The sequence below is a fragment of the Zeus faber genome (genome assembly GCF_960531495.2).
Source record: "Zeus faber genome assembly, chromosome: 6".
In the NCBI taxonomy this organism is placed as follows: domain Eukaryota; kingdom Metazoa; phylum Chordata; class Actinopteri; order Zeiformes; family Zeidae; genus Zeus; species Zeus faber.
In genome coordinates, this window is record NC_137201.1 from 11,363,848 (window position 1) to 11,381,298 (window position 17,451).

General features: G+C 42.1%; 1 protein-coding gene across 1 annotated transcript; it reads left to right on the forward strand.

Moving 5' to 3' along the window:
- Positions 1-574: 574 nt before the first annotated feature.
- LOC307231832 (uncharacterized protein) lies at positions 575-13,684 on the forward strand (the record flags this gene model as incomplete). The annotated part of the gene is given in 9 exon segments (XM_080002681.1): positions 575-695; positions 877-963; positions 4,595-4,668; positions 5,135-5,258; positions 9,533-9,732; positions 12,356-12,586; positions 12,589-12,633; positions 12,798-12,980; positions 13,428-13,684. Coding segments are annotated over 9 exon segments (1,266 nt in total). The 5' UTR covers positions 575-630.
- Positions 13,685-17,451: the final 3,767 nt, after the last annotated feature.

A 17,451-nucleotide genomic window follows, 5' to 3' on the forward strand; every position in this document is an offset into this window, starting at 1 on the left:
ATGTGTTCGGAACTCGGACAAACCCTTCCCTCTGTCTTGGGGAAAAAGTGCAAAGCAACGGTCAGAATTTCCAGTTGGAATTTCTGGGCAGGTTGCTCGGGCCCGAGATATGACGGAGCCGACGTCCCGCCACAGCAACGTGCGAACGGTAAAGAAATGTGCCTTTGCACGGGGTTTTTTTTTTTGTTGTTTCTTTTTTATTCGAATGCACGTCTAACTGCGACCCCAACGGCTGTGTCGTTTTTTGGGGGGTTACGTTAACACACGCGGCGTGGATAATTCACACGCTTTGCCGGACAACGCACACTTGCTCCACGTTTCCCCCCCCCCCCCCCCGACAGAAGCAACTCGACATATTTCGCTCTGAAATCGGAACAAGCGACTTGGAATAACGTGAGGTTTTTGCGCGGGGTGGCAGTTGAACGCAACGCTAACAGTAAATGAACGTGGGCGGGGCCTGTGAGCAGACGGATCTAACAGAGAGGAACACAGCGCTCTGAGCCGGGCGGCTGAACCCTAACCTCGCCGGTATTGTGCGCCGTATTTGAGAAGAAGCGACTATTTCATATATAGATACAGATATATATAGTACCGGGAAGCAACAAATTGTCGAAGATAGGCGCAGTTGGGATGGCTTCGTGGGCGAAAACGCCTGGTGGAGCCGGCAGGCGGACACAATCCGCTTCAAACGGAGGGTAAGTGGTCCCTCTCAAAAAGCGGATTTAGCGTGACGTGCTAAGCTAGCTAGCTCCATCCACGGAACACGACGGGCGCTTTTAACCCCCTGGCCGTCGTCGCCGGCCACAAGGTAGTCGTGTTTTCTAACAAACGGAACACGCCCGGTGTTGTGTTGTGTTGTGTCGTGTCGTTTTGCAGCGGCCAAACGCTTCGAACGATCCGGAGAGCAGCACCTTACCCCAGCAGAGAGGACAGGGCGGAGGAGCACAAGGATGCATTGGAAAGGTGGGAGAGGAGAGCAGAACCTCTTTGAGGACATTCAAGTGTGTGTGAAAGCCGTGACAGTCCCTCTTGACGGATACTGCAGCGTTCTGGACGGCGGAAGAAGCTGCACGCTTGTTATTGCAAATTTACTAGTGCATACCCGTTCAATGTGCAAGACTTTATAAGGCATTAGAACCGCACGGTTGAACAAAATGGAAATTATTCAGTATTGAGCATTCAAGTGCAGCAGTTCAAAATGCAAGACTTTCTAATGCATGCCCGTTCAAAATCTAAGACATTTGAATGGCCCAGTTTGACTTAATGTCAACGATTCAGTCCTAGCCCCGTAACGGTCCCTCGCTTCTTTTTATTGGGACTTTCGCACAGCAGGGTCCCGTCCAAATAGCACCCGCCGCTGGCAAAGTGCTACTCTAACCCAAATAGTCCAAAAAGTTACGGCGCACTTTGCAACACAAACACACTGATTCCATGGCGCAATATGCCAGTTGCTTGTAAATGCAAAAGGTAAGGGATAGAAAAGTCGTGTGTGTGTGTTCGTTCGTTCTTCGGCGCTTACATCGTTCCCACTGCTCCCTAACAAGATGATCACTGCTGCAAATAGTTGTTGGAAGCCAGTAGTTGGAGAAGACTATTCGGGTTTTTATTAGAGTAGCACTTTGCCAACGGCGGGTGCCGGACAGAACCCCGCTGTGCACAAGTCCCAATGAATAATATAATATTACACGTGTCGTGTCCAAATTGCACCAAATTTGACACTGCACGTCCCCAGCAATACACCCGCAAAGTGTGAAGTATAACAATATGCCCCCCCCTTATGTTAATAATTACATTTCACTGCATATATGTATGAAAGTATGTATATGTATGTGACGAATAAACCTCTTGAATCTTGAATGTTTAAAGGAAACCTTATTTCAAAAAAATGATATTGATCAAACTTGAACCGCAAGGTTTCTGAAACGTCACTGTTCCAAAGAGACCTCAACCATGTCTGTGTACTGCGGTTGCCGTGTTTTAGATACTTTAAGCCCGGAAATGCCAAGAAGATTAATAATAATAAAAATCGGTGCAAAAGCAGTAGGGTTCTAGCCCTGCGGGCTGGACCAATATTAATCATAATAATAATGATAATAATAATTTAAATATCGGTGCAGCCTGCAGGCAGCAATGCACAGGGCCCAGTTTAGTCGCAGCAATTTTTTCTCCTGATAAAGGTACTGGTAAAGGTATGTTATAATGGATGTGTCGGGCAATGATGACGAAATGACGCAGTGACGATTACAGGGTTGGACCCCTAAATATAGCTGCAGGCAGCAATGCACGGGGTTCAGGTTAGTCAGTGCGACATGTGTGACAAAACAATGTACAAGCCCCATTCACAATACTGGAATTTATTAAGGTCAATGTTTGAACTATAACTACAATTCAAGATGACATGTTGCCAAATGAATTATCTGTAATGGAATACACACTTGTTGTGTGTTATGTTATGACAAATCTGGCTTTCACTATGAAATATATCATTTATTGGAGACTAGCATTAATTTGGAATTTGGCAAAATATCTAAGGACTAATACAAATTTATGAAACCGCCTTTCCAAAAGTGTGTTTGGCCAATTTTACTCTCCCCTCCTCCTCTTTTTTCCAACTAATTCATTCCCAGTAAGATGTGATAAAGAAGGGTCTGCGTTTCAAAGCCAGGTTTGTCTGGGGAACAGCGTGTCCCAGCAATGTTGGTAGCTGTACACCAGTCATTATTAACATACTATATGCACACTCTTACCAGAGTCTGCAGCCCTGTCTGCTCGGTAAATAGAGCGAACCGCTAGCTCAATAGCCGTGTCGGGACTAATGCTATCCAGCCAAGTCTCTGTAATGATCGTCACAGAGCTATCCAGTGCGGCGCAAAGTAATCCTCAGTCCACCTTGTTGACAAGTGACTGGGAGTGGTAAGGAACTTAGCATCTTGGTGAGGTCCCTGATTGTCTATGACTAATCAGTAGACTGCAGTGCTACCATGTTACCTGTGCGCGCCACCATCTTGCGCATGCATGCAGTGATTTCACTTTTTGGAGATGATAAAAAAGGTTTTTTGTTTTTTTTCTTATTCCACAAAAATGGACCGATCTGGATCAAACTCAGGCAACGGCGTGTCAGAACTGCCTTGAATACAAATGTTATTCACCATGTCTGTGGGTTTGTCAGTTCCATGAGAGCCACACACACCAGTGGCGTGAATTTTTCATGAACAAAAACAAAAGGGGTTCTCCGCCTCCTTCGGGGCCGGACCCCTAAATAGGCCCAGATGAGTTATTATAGATAGACGGATGGATGGATGGATAGATTCTTTTTCATCCCCAGAGGAATATTGTGGTGTTACATCTGCATTAAAACATAGGCAATAATAAATTAATCGTAATAGAAAAATTGGCAATATACAATAAAAATAAAAAATAAAAAAAATGGAATAATAACTTGGTGTCCCAATACACAATAAACCAAAAGTAAATTTCAAAAGGTAGCAACTAAAAACTAGAATAATAACTTGGTGTGTCAAGATTGTCATGTCTGTTTAGTGGTCTACATTTATTGGTTGGTGCATTGTTGTACAGACAGACTATTAGCATTAAAAAAACAAAAAAAAAACAAAACAAAGTTGAACAGTCGAAAAAAAAAGAAAGCAAAAAAACAAAATATACAGTATTATTAGGGTTGCCCCCTGAAAGTCGACGAGTGAAGTCATCAATCAGAAACCTGTCGGTCGACTGAGATTCCTCAAGTCAAGCGGTCGTTGTTTTTGTTTGTGTTTTTTGTTTTTTTTCAGTCAGTGTGTGTTACAATAACAGGGTAAAACAGTAGCATACAAAATGCACATGGATACAATTTAATAAATTCATTTTTATATGTGTGAATTGAACACGGCTCTCTGTGCACCCCGATCGTCGTCTCCCGTTCCTCCAAATAAAACAATTAAAAACAGTTTGGGGACGGGGCACGGAGAAACGGGGCACGCCTCGTAGACTCGTAGAAGTATTTTCTGCACAAAACATAACGTGGAAAGGTGGGTTATCGGGAAGAGAGTGACACAGAAAGTGTCCCTTTACTTACGGTTTAGTTCCATTCCATTCCATACGCACTTGTTTTGTTCCATAAGCAGACAAAAAAAAGAACCTACATCTAAAATAAAAACACTGTTTTGGCTCGCAATCGTGGGCACCTCATCGCTGGCGCGTGATAGAGGGAGACAGGTGTGCAAATGGCGCCCCAATCGCTCCCTCGCCGCGCTATAAATATCTATACTGTAATTAAGCCATAGATAACAATGGATTAGTAGGGCTGAATTATTACAATGTTATTACTAAATTATTACAATATCTCAGTCATCTAAATCAAGCAATAAATCGGTCCTTAAACTTTATTTAATTAAACTTCACGGAAAGTTCTCACTTCATTTATGTTCCAATATTGTCAATTAACTTTAGTAGCTAAATGTTAAATGTTCTACCTTTTGTATAAATTACAAGTAGAATTTTGTCTCTGAATGCATACAGTATGTCTGGTAGAAGTGAGATTAATGAAATCTTTGTCAATGAAAACATGTGTCCCTTGTGTCATTGTTGCTGTTTTTAGTTATCAAGAAATGGAGCAGCAGCACAACTATAGTGGCAACATAAAGTATGAAGGGTATCAGCGTCCACAAAACGGTGAGGATATCTTTGATCTTTGTCATTACTGAAGTCAATAAAACATTAACTTGTGTTGGATTGGCTTCAAACCCTTTCTTATCCAATAGCATTCCAAAGGACAGGGATCACATTCATATTGCATCCCTGACTTAGTTTTGATATTACACATGAAGGGCTGCTATTTTTACCTGTGGCCAAATAACTTGAAAGTATAGTGTCATCATCTTTTGTTATAATTGCCCTAACGTGCTACATCCAAATTTACTACATTTAACTCATCATTTGAATGTTCTTAATTGTGCAATTGGACACAAATTTGAGGTTTTTCCACGACTTGGGGATTCCAATGGTCCTTCTGGCCTCAAGTGGACAGAACGGTCATACAAATATACAAATTCCACCCACGATGATCCTGTTTCTCTCCCTCTTTTCTGTGCTCCCGTCTTATCGACGATGTCTCTCCTCCTCCCGCGTGCCTCCACAGCCAAGACAGAGGGCTACAGCCCAGCGGACAAGCGCAAAGCCTTGTACCATAAGTTCTACAGGCAGGTCCAGGATCAGAGGCTGCCCGCCGACTGTGTAGTGCTCTCAGTCACCAATCAGAGCATGTGAGTAAACAAAAACAAAACAAAGCAAGAAATCAAGTGAGAGTGTGTGGTATAGGAAATCATTGATGATTTGAATTTTGACTGTGAATTGAATGTCTTTCTGGATTTATTGAGGTCCCATATGGATTTTTTTTCCTATGAATTCTCCCCCAAGAGGAAGAGGAAAGGCTTGTTCCCATGTACGGGTGTTGCATTGAGTTGAGAGATATCAAATATAATACATTTCGCATTGTTGCCAGAGATATTCTCACATTCTTGTTCTCATATGTAAAGGTGGAGGCGTACTTTAAAAGACGTAAGAACTAAACTTAAGAACCACCGGAGACCACGTCCCAGAACACTGCTGTCAGAATACTTAAAAAGAACGCAGTTTACGTCTTTATATATCATTCCATGCCACTAGGGGTAGCAGAGTGGTTCCGTGGCACCTACTTCCAGAGCGAGTTGCCAGAAACAGAACAAAGTAACTATGGCGGCAGTGAGAGAAGCACAAATGTGACAGTGAGAGGAATCAGCTGTGACTTTGGTGTTAAAAGATGGAAAAAAATGAAAGGCTAAAAGGTGGTTGAGGACGTTGACCGGGAAAGGATGTTGAAGTCCGTCCCCCTTCCATTTGGACCAATCGCGACAAGTGGAGCTCTCAGAGTGAGCTCTCAGAGAAAGAAAAGGACAACAGACAAAGTTAGTCTCCGGGGCTTGCAGGGAAAACACAGAAAGACCCATACCTCGTCATTTTGTTCATTTCTTGTTCTGAACATGTCTTTTGGTCAAAAAGTTCTTCTTCTTTTTAAGGAATGCCTCTGCCTTGAGGACTGCACTTGTTGCTGTCAAGAACCATTTAAGGCTAGGATACTATTGTCATGCAATAAGAAACTTGGCTTGGATTTATGCCTGGTATGCTGAAGATCCTGAGCAATATATTAGTTAAGATATGCACACTATGCAACCAAACCGGCTCCTAACACCCCTTTTAATACTTGCAATGTGTTATTGTTCAAGCACTGCCTGTATAATAATTTGAGGGCACTTTTTGTTTACTCAGCTATGGAGATGGCCTGCCAGTTTACCCTGTTCCAATAACTGTATTTGAGATGTTGACAATGTGGTCTTTGTGCTTAAAGATTAAGATTAAGTTAAGAAATGATTGGGAGGAATGACACCATTGTTATTGAGCCTTATGGGTGCCTTGGAACTAAACCTGGCATCAAGTTGTCTCCTTCAACCCTGTGGAATAGACAAAGTGTGTTGGGTGGCAGATTATGGGTGGCTTTGACGACCAACCCTAGGTGCTGAATGGGAGAACTGGTTCAATGGTCATTGACTGGTTGTACTGGTCATTCTCTGATCTAGTTGGATAGGTCCCTTTTCTGTTTGCAATGCCTTCTCTTTGTCCCTTCCTCCTTTCTGTTTCTCGCTGATTTCGATTAATCAGTGGTTAAGCCTACTTGATGTACAGTACCATGTGAAGCGCAATGTCATTGTCAATGTCAAGTGAGTCATCAGTCTTTGGTGTGTTAAGCCAATGACCTGAAATTCCAACTAAAAATTGGACAAGCTGTTCCTTTGCACTTTTCCAAGATACATTGGGTATCAATGTATGAAGAATGGACATTTGTTAAACAAGGTGGAAAAAATAGGGGTTTATATTGACAACATTTCTCAATTTTAATAATAAAATCCTGTTTGTTACATCTCAATATTTATGGCAATAGTTTCAATATACACATAACTCTTGAGACTAAACTACATACTTCAGGGTTGCTTTCATGTAGAACCCTACATTCAAGCCTGAGCCATCCCTTTCATTAATGTACATTAAACAAGAATTGATCAATTATCTAAATAAGAATTTGTTCCAGGTCTTGCCAACAAATATAAACCCTCTATCCTTGTTTCAAAAAAATGTGGGACTCCTGGAAGGCAACTGTTTGCACCGATTTTGCCTTGCATTCATCACCCGTGACTTTTAATTTTCCTTTAAAATGTGCACAAATAATACATAACAGGATCTTTTTTCAACATGATTCAAAACTGAATGTTCATTTGTACCCAAGAAAAATCACATTTATTCAAAATTAAGTTAAACTGCTTTTCATCTCACATCTCAATTGTTGGTAATATCCCTTTTCCCCTAAAAATAATTATCCAAAAAGCCATTATTATGTATATTTGGCACATATCCCACTTAAATTTGTTTCTCAGAAACAAACCATCGATTGTAGCAATTAGTCTAAATAATAAAAGGCTTAGTCATTTCACATTGTTTTTAATTATAAACATGTTCTTCAAGCCTTAAGTGACATTAGTTTTAGGACTGATCAAGGTTGATGAATGGCTGATTATTTTATAATTTAGGAACATTGCCCAATAGATTTCTACAGCACTGTCTCACAGGCACATGATATCTGCTCAAATCAATCATAAATCAATAATATGGGATATTTCACATATGCCAGCCTAAAGAAGTCATAATAATCTCAGTCATTATCACCAAATATCAGAGTAATACTATTTATACCTCAAGTTAATACTATTTATACCTCAAGTGACTTTGTGGAAGCAATACCATGTGTTGCTATCATGCCATGGCCACTTACCACTGCTATCAATGTTCCCCTGGTGCCTGTGGATATGTTTTCTTGAACACAAGGAGTCAAATGGAAGAATTGAAAATAACCCCTCAATTCCACAAATGCATAAATCACAGTTCCATTTTTATACAATAAACATTTGAATTATTACTTTAATGCTGGGTCTTTTACTCAATGCAGTCCTGCAGGCATTTCCTTTAGATGGCTTCTGGAAAAAAAGTATTGAGTAATACCTGGAACCACATCAGTCAAACACTGGACTTAACATGAAAGTTATATTCAATGCAACCTTTATATTACTACTGAAACAGAAAAATAATGAATGTAATTAATGAAATTCCATACTTGGTGAATTCAAAATAACATACATTGGTACATCACCAGTAAGGACCTCAATGTCAAATGCATATTGTTTATGTATTGTGCATGTCAGATGCCTACTTTAAGGATGAAAGTTCATCTCAAAATCATGGCACACTATACTGCTCGATGTAAATCCCATCCCACATCCTCAAATTTTACACTTTCAGAACTTCTTTCACATTAATCGGTCTTCCTAAATAATGACGTGACAACAATTCCTCCACTACCCTGCCCTCACACCGGTGGCTACTTTGTCGCTGTATGGCACCGAACTGCTCTGTCGTTGGTAGGCGTGTCTGCACTTTGCTCTGCTGGCACTGCTGTTGAACACTCGGAAGTACAAATATACGCAAAGCGGCAGGTGTATTAATTAATTGTGTGGATACGGTACTTTATTTTTGATATTCCATTGAACGTTGACATGTTCTTTGTTGATACATTAATTGTGGAGTTTCATGTCATCTAATCATTTAAAAATCCATATAAAAATTAAAGCATTGAAGGGATGCAATCGGGAATGGGTTTGCCTGCCCACGGTGTGATCTTCCTTAACGCTGGAATATCAGCGTTTACTTCTTTTAAGACATTCCCTCCAACGGCAGTCAATGAATTGTGAATGCTGCTCACTAACGTGGTCTGCCATTCAAAAGGCCATTCACTTGGTTTTACATTAATGTATGTAATAAACCACACATCAGCTGCCTCCACACACCGTTTGTTTGATCACGATTTGTCATACAGAACTGGGAAAACGGCTCCCCCGACAACAGCCTTTTCCTCCGTTTTACCATTGGTTGGAACTAACTTTGAGAGCAACTAAAGTTCTGACTGCAGTAGAACTGCATATGAGCACATCCTCCCTACAGTTGGCCGTCGCTACATTGCGTTGCTACTCATTGCATAAAGCGACACTCTGTTGTTGACATCACGCTGTCAGCTGTGACTCCGCCCTCTGTCGCTGCTTGTTGCCCATCACTCATTGGAAATGAACGACTTCCAGTTGCTTGTGGGCACTTCCGGTGTGAGCGCAGAGTAAGAGCTGCAAAGCCATTGCGGTCAAACAGAGCAGCTACTTGGCCATACACATAATCCATCGCACGTACAGAACTATTAATACATTGGAAGTACAATCAAATGTAAACTGCCTAAAATACCATGCCCGGTTTTTGTCCATATTACCACCCCCAAGTTGCTGACCAAGGTTATTTATTTATTTATCTATCTATCTATCTATTTATTTATTTTTGTTAAGAGCCATGTCGCTTACCCAAGTATACAAGTGCTGAGTAAGTTAACAAAGTGTTTTTCTTCCTCCCAAAGGGATTACCCCAAATCGCTAGCCGAGTGTTTGCAGGAGCGTGGTCTGTCAGTGGAAATGCTCTACCTTCAGGCGGAGTCTGGTCTCACCCGAGCCCTGCAGGACGTCCGGGCAGATGGCTCCCCGTTATGTATTCTGGTGGAGCAGACAAACATAGCTCTCTCTTCCTGCACTGTTATCATATTCTCAGAATCTCTAAAAAGTAAGTCCCTAACCCCCCCGTGCCCCTTTAAAACTGGTGGGTGGGGAAAAACTGCCTTATTTCCATCTATAAATAGGTTCCATAACAATTCACACAAAAACATAATGATTTCATTCAAATGTAAACTGAAAAACTGACATTATTCAGCTTTAAATATTTAGTAATACCCACATGACTTGCACACACACACACACACACACACACACACACACACACACACACACTAATGTGGATCAAGATTGACAAGATTCATCTCGCACAATGTGTAGTTGTGCTATTAATGCAGTTGTAGTTCCAATATATTTTGATCAAGTCTTTGAAATCCAAAAATGTCAGGAAAACTTTTTTTCCCCCTTTAAATCCATGAACACACTTAATAATTAACCTACGCCACAACTGCATATCTTCAACTGATCAAACCCTGAATCAAAAAAAAAAAAGTTGTTTTTCTTTGTTAAATTTTACGTTTCATTTCAACAATAAATTGACATATATTGGATTTTATATATAAAACAAGTTGTGAAAATACTACCATTTTGTAAAGCCCTTATGTGATTCGATGATTCCACCCACCCAAATGATCAGTGTAGCACCCTAACCCTGTGCTCAGCACAGTGGTGCTAAAAAGTGTGTGAACATAGATTTGACCTAAAATGTGATCAGATCTTCATCCACGTCCTCGAAATAGATAAAGAGAACCCGATTTAACCAAAAACACAAAAAGCATAATACTTGGTCATTTATCTATTGAACAAAATTATCCAACATCAAATGTCTTTGTACGAAATAGTGTGTGCACCTTTGCTTTGAGTAACTGGTGTGAGTAACCTTGAGCAGCAATGACCTCAACAAAACATTTCCAGTTGCTGTTGATCAGTCCCACACATCAGCCCGGAGACATGTGGGCCCATTCCTCGCTCCAGAACTGCTTCAACTCAGTGACGTTGATGGGCTTCCTCGCGTGAACTCCTCGCTGAAGGTCCTGCCACAACATTTCCATTGGGTTATGGTCTGGACTTTGACCGCGCCATTCCACAAGCCAAAAATGTATTCTGCTTCAACTATTCTTTGGTAGAATGACTTGTGTGATTTGGCTCGTTGTCCTGCTGCACAACCCACCTTTTGCTGAGCTTCGGTTCACCGATGGATGCCCTGACATTCTCCTCCTCGCTGGTGCAATCCAGAATTTGCAGTTCTATCAAAAATGGAAAACTGTCCTTGTCTTGAGGCAAAACGGTCTTCCCACATGAGGATACTTCTGGACGATGTTCTTATTTTGTAATTTATTGTTTGGTTTTCGCGAAAGTCCTGTTGTCGACATACTTCCAATAGCCTTCTGGCTCACCCAAGTGGTGCTTTTTAAACTTTAGATTGACATTTTGATGTTGGGTCATTTTGCTCTGTAAATACCTGAAAAGGTATATATTTTTGTATTTGTTTAATCGATTGTTTGTTCCCTTTTTCTCATTTAGGACTTGGTGCAGTTCTGATTACATTTTAGGTCAAATATATGCATCATTTCAGACCATTCTAGAGGGTTCACAAACTTTCCAGCACCAGTGTACATTGCTTGGAGTAGAACAAACTGTAGTACAAGAGCTTGTTTGGTCCAGAGCTCAAAGCCAATAGAAATATAAGGAAATATTAATACTGACGATTACAATGATGATTGCAATTGGTGGGATATTGGTTTGATCCATGGCTATTGGCTAGGGTGTCATAGGACACTATACCCTACACAAACATCCCATATCAAAATCGTCAGATATTAGATTCAAGGAATGTAATGTGTTTTTTGAATTGCAACTATCACCAATGGAAATTGAAGTTACTTGTCATTGATACTAGTTACTCTACTGATGAGCTTTGTATTGGCATTGAACATGCCTTATTGGTGCAACGCTTGGCATCGCATTTTTGCAAGTATGGAAAAAGTTTTTTCAAAACTCATTAATCTTTTGAGGGGAAAATAAAACTTGTGACAGAATGTTCAGTCATATTTTTTCATCAGCAAAACATCCATTGTTATAAATAATACAATTTGTGTTGGATGTATAGTTTTTCCACTGAAAAAAACTGACTTTAAATTATTTCAGGACATGCACAAACATTTAAAATCAATAGAAGATATACATGTCCCCTGTGATATGGTGTGAATATTAATTTCATTAGTATAAACAAATCTAACTTCTAACTGCTTCGGCATCATATCTGAATAAAATGTTATTTCTATGCTTGAAGGCTTAATACTGTATTCGTTCTTTTGGGCGTTAATTCTTCTACATAATTCACTCTTAAATCAGCCTTCTACACAAGGACTACAAACTCAAACAAGTCAATAACAGAATGCACGGACGCTTATATGGCTAACACAACACACGCTTCCACTCCCAAGGAAAATGGAAACCTATTACAATTGCAAACAAACTATAAAATTTGCGATCACCAAAATCCTGACGCCAAAATGTTCCGATTAAACCGCATCTTTGTCAGATATAAAAGGAGTACATCGCAAACTCGTAAGAAACCTCGTCTTTTATTTATTTTGTCTTCTGTCACTTATCTTTTGCCCCTTGAACCCCTCAGGCCTCCAAAGTAAGTATCCAAATGATCCCTCTTGCAGTCCACCGCAACATGCCCAAGGACCAAGCCATGGACTTTGTGGCGGCCGAGTACAGGCGCGGCGTTGTCAAGGAGCGCCCTGCGAGGGACCCTGCGGACGTGGCGGCACGGGCCTCGCAGCTGCTTGACGACTTCCTGGATCGAGAGAAGGTGCAGCGGCACGCCGTGCCGTCCGACACACGGCAGCTCCTCTTGCTGCTGGCGGAGGGGGTGCACCTCTACCCCGACGAGCTGGCACCATCGCAGAGTATCTGCGTTCCAGGCAGGACCACCTACAAGGTAGCACACTCGGACATGTTTTCACGCATGGCTCTTCAATTTTAAGGCCCAATGCAAAGAAGAAAAAAAAAAAAGAGAGAAAGGTTCCAAGTAAAATTATTTTCATGTATGTTCATGTATTTTCTTGCTCTTCTAATGCTCTTGCCTGTTCTCTCGTTGTTCAGCGTCCACTGCGGAGGGAGAGAGGGGAAACCTGATACCCCCAGGCCTGGGGAAGCCCCCGCCGCTGCTCCCTACTCCACCTGGCCCCCCTCAACCACAACCTGGGTCCGGATCTGTGGGGCCCATGCCTGGCCCAGGAGCGGATCACTCCCAGTCTCAACCCGCTCCACTGTTGTCTGCATCAGGTCAGGCCGCAGTTCTTCCCCAATTTGTTTGATCTGCTTCTGAGCTTTTCTTGATAGCGATTGAATATTTAATGGGGAAAAATAGCAGTTTTCTAGTGCAATCTCACAATCACCAAAATGATGGGAAGGTTGAACTTGTTTATTTATCATCAAATCAGCCTCAACGACTCAAGTTTTTTTTGGAGTTTGATGTCAAGTTCCTGCCTGCTAATGGTGTCAGAGGTCAGAGAAATTGAGGATGGGTTCGCTTACTACAAAATGAAGATGTTATGGCTTTATGAAAGAAATGATGAACTTTCATAATTTTTGTTGTAAGTAATAATCGTAATTGTAGAATATGAAACCCATGGTAACCCATGGAACCCGTCAGCTGCGGTGCTATCCCAACAGTGGGACTGTGCCCATTTTATTATGTGCTGTGTTTCTCATATTCCTCCCTCCCGCCAGGCTCCTATCCCAAAACCAAGCCCCCTCCCCTGCTGTCCTTGCATCGGCCCTCCGGACCCTCACACGGGGCTCCGGCTCTGCTTGGCCCCGCCCCTATTCGTGGTCCACCCTCTTCGCACAACTCCTACAGCGGACCTCCACACCATCATGTTCCGCCGTACCACTCCGGTCCCAGGGGCCCCCACGGCGGCAGAGGGGGCCCTCCCACTCTGAAGAGCCTGCGGCCCCACACGCCATTACTGTCCGTACCAGGTTGATGTATTTTTTTTTTAACCCTTTAACAAACCCTGACCACAGTCGAGTCCTTTTTAAAAAAAAAAAAAATTTTCCTTTTGTAAAATGAACACAAAGGTAGATTTAATTTAGAATCTTAAGTGAAAGATCGGGGCCATGAGATGAATGCTCTTGATCAGTGATACCTTTCAATACATGATCCGACCAAGTGCTCTCAATATGAGAAAAAATATCTTTAATTGTGACACTAACCCCCCTTCTTCTCTTACGTTTCCCTTCTCAGGTGGCCCCCTGGCGCGACCCAGCGGCCCCAGGCGCTGAAGTAGACATCAACATACACCAACACACACTCTCTCTCTTGCTACATGTGCTAGCCCATGTTTGTTACATTTCAAGCTGCTTTCAACAACAAAAGATCTGGCCTGTGCTCCGGTAAAAAACGTCAGGGTGTCTTTTTTTTTTCTTCTTGTCAGATCCTTGTCCTTTACCATACCGCACCAGCATCTCAACCGGTACATTAAGCTGGAACTGGTTTGAAGAATGGAATGTTGGACCTTTTTGTCTAAACCAAACACTTGTCACCCCCAATGGCCTACGGTAGGGATTGTCTCGATGCCGTGTCGCCTCATGTTGAACACGCTCAATTGTCATTTAGCCCTGAGGGGGATAGATAATCTCAGCCGCTCGTTCGACAGGTCTGGGTTCCGAGCTATGTTCGCACCGTTTCAGTGGTTCAAAAGTTTGAAGTTATGCAGCTGTATTTTCTTTTTAATGACCTTATCATTATCTGGAGCCCTACCTTTACCAATATATCTGACTGGCAGTCTGCCGTCAAAAGCTCTTGTCAGGTAGTACCGTGGCACAGTTGTCCAGTGGAAAGGTCCCCCACAGTGAGAGCACACACACACACACAGAAACACAGACAGACACACACACGGACGCAGGAGAGAGGTTGGAGCGGTCCAGGCAGGAGCCATACCAGCAGGAGAACTCTTTCCACCTATGGGGAAAAGTAATAATTCACTGATCTTTTAACTAAGCAAGAGTCCATTTGATGGCACCCACATCCTGTTGGATCCAAGTATTCCATGCAAAGGACAAGTTTCAGGTTTCTGTCTCGATCAGCACAGTGAAAACGTTTAAAGATATTTGAGGTGCACGTATGGATTGTCGTCTTTGATTTCTTTATTCAGAATATCGCAATTGTTTTTATGTAGGTTTTTTTTTTCATGAGAATTTCCTTCCTTTGTTGGTTTGTTTTGATAATGACCATTGCCTATGTGGACTGTACAGAAATAAAGTGGTCTCAGGATGTTTCTTGTCATTTTTTCGATGTGTGGACCTAAATTTAGCGGAAATGTAAAATAATAAGAATATGCTGAATGTACTCATTTACTTTGTAGTAAATCTGCAATTTATTGTTGGAAAAGTGCCGTTGTGCTGAATCCAGCAATGCTATGTGTAAATCTTGCTTACATAGGGCATTATATTGCTAAATGTATGAGGTTTCCCAAACAAAAGAAAAGGAAAACTTGACATAATGAAGTCTCCAGTCTAACACCCATCATTATCAGTATCAGCGGAAAGAAGAATGTTGACAAATTCAACTCAAGCACGAGTAATGACACTTGAGTAAGAGTTAATGAAATTCATGAAATGTCCCAAACAAAAGAAAATGTATATTTAGAAAATTATATGAAGTCGGCAGTCCTCATGATATAAAATGCACGTAAATCCCACAAGAATAAGTTACAACAATTATTTAAAGTAAGGGTTAAAGTTAAAACAATATGTGATTGATAGTAACTGTCAAAAGGGGCGTTAGTTGAAAGACCTTTGCGACACTGATGCAAAGGGTCCGAAAGCACACCAGGAGCATAGAGCATCCAGAGTGGGCAGAGCTGTACAGAAGATAATGGAAGCTGTAGAGCAGAAGCAGAACCCTTTGGACCTCCACAGCATTCCTGAGGAGCTGATCAGTGTTGCACGTAGTCAGGTTGCGTCTGAAAAGGTTGCAAGGGGGCGCTTAGGCGCCCTCCGAGATGGTGCAAAGCAGAATGCCGTCTTTATTGAAGGAGGCCTTGGCAGCATCCGAAACAACTCAGAGCTTTTGGGAGCCTGAGAAAGTAAACCAGTGTGCAACCTTCCAAGACATGAAAACACCGTTAGGAGTCAGCATATCTGGAAACATTGACATGGTGTTTCTACGACAATATGGTGAAGCTGGCCCGGAAACCAGACCCATCTGCAGCTCATGTTTCATTTGCTCTGCAGATTACGTCTGCCACCCCTCCCATTCAAACAGATTTCCACCCCACCTCACCAGGGTCGGCACAATCACCACAGCTTTTCTATTATGCGCCGGGTTTGATACGAAATTGTTGATAAGAAAGGTGTGTTTGCCGTACTTCGGACAAGATGTGGTAAAACTTACATTTATCAACTTAGCCTTATGTGACATGTTTTGTTACTCATGTTGGTTGCAAGTCTATCCAGTGCTCTGATTGGTTGCAAGTCTATCCAGTGCTCTGATTGGTTGTAAGGCTATCGTTGGTAACGCCCCTTGGAAATCATAAAGAGCGATTCCAGAATAATACGCATAAGTCAGTCTGTCTGTCTGTTGTGGAGGAGATGGAGATGCAGTGACTGTTGTGGAGTAGATGGAGATGCAGTGACTGTTGTGGAGTAGATGGAGATGCAGTGACTGTCTGTTGTGGAGTAGATGGAGATGCAGTGACTATTGTGGAGGAGATGGAGATGCAGTGACTATTGTGGAGGAGATGGAGATGCAGTGACTGTCTGTTGTGGAGTAGATGGAGATGCAGTGACTGTTGTGAAGTAGATGGAGCTGTAGTGACTGTATGTTGTGGAGTAGATGGAAATGCAGTGACTGTTGTGGAGGAGATGGAGATGCAGTGACTGTCTGTTGTGGAGTAGATGGAGATGCAGTGACTGTCTGTTGTGGAGAAGATGGAAATGCAGTGACTGTTGTGGAGGAGATGGAGATGCAGTGACCGTCTGTTGTGGAGTAGATGGAGATGCAGTGACTATTGTGGAGGAGATGGAGATGCAGTGACTGTTGTGGAGAAGATGGAAATGCAGTGACTGTTGTGGAGGAGATGGAGATGCAGTGACCGTCTGTTGTGGAGTAGATGGAGATGCAGTGACTATTGTGGAGGAGATGGAGATGCAGTGACTGTTGTGGAGTAGATGGAGATGCAGTGACTGTTTGTTGTGGAGTAGATGGAGATGCAGTGACTATTGTGGAGGAGATGGAGATGCAGTGACTGTCTGTTGTGGAGGAGATGGAGATGCAGTGACTGTGTGTTGGGGAGTAGATGGAGATGCAGTGACAGCCTCTTGGGGAACAGATGGAGGTGCAGTGACTGTCAATCATCACTAGATGGCGCCGCATACCCACCTAACCGCTCCCAGTAACTCGTCCTAGCCAGCAACAGTGTTCGCTTTGCTCTTTGTCACTTCCACAAACTAGGTCAATAATTATTGATGGGCATAGGAATTCTCAGATTTCACTGTCTGACCCCTTGGCATGGCGGAACTTTGAATTACATGAATGAGAATATTTTCAGTAAATAATCATGTAATAATGAAATATCATATCATAAATAATAATAGTGTAATGCATTACTAAATAATGTAACTTTTTTAGTTAGTTAATCAGTTAATAATGTGTACTTTTATGCAACAGGTAAATGTTAATCCGTGCTATGTAGAGTTTGACCCCGTTTACACCTGGCATTAAAATGTGTCTTTGCTGATCCGATCACAA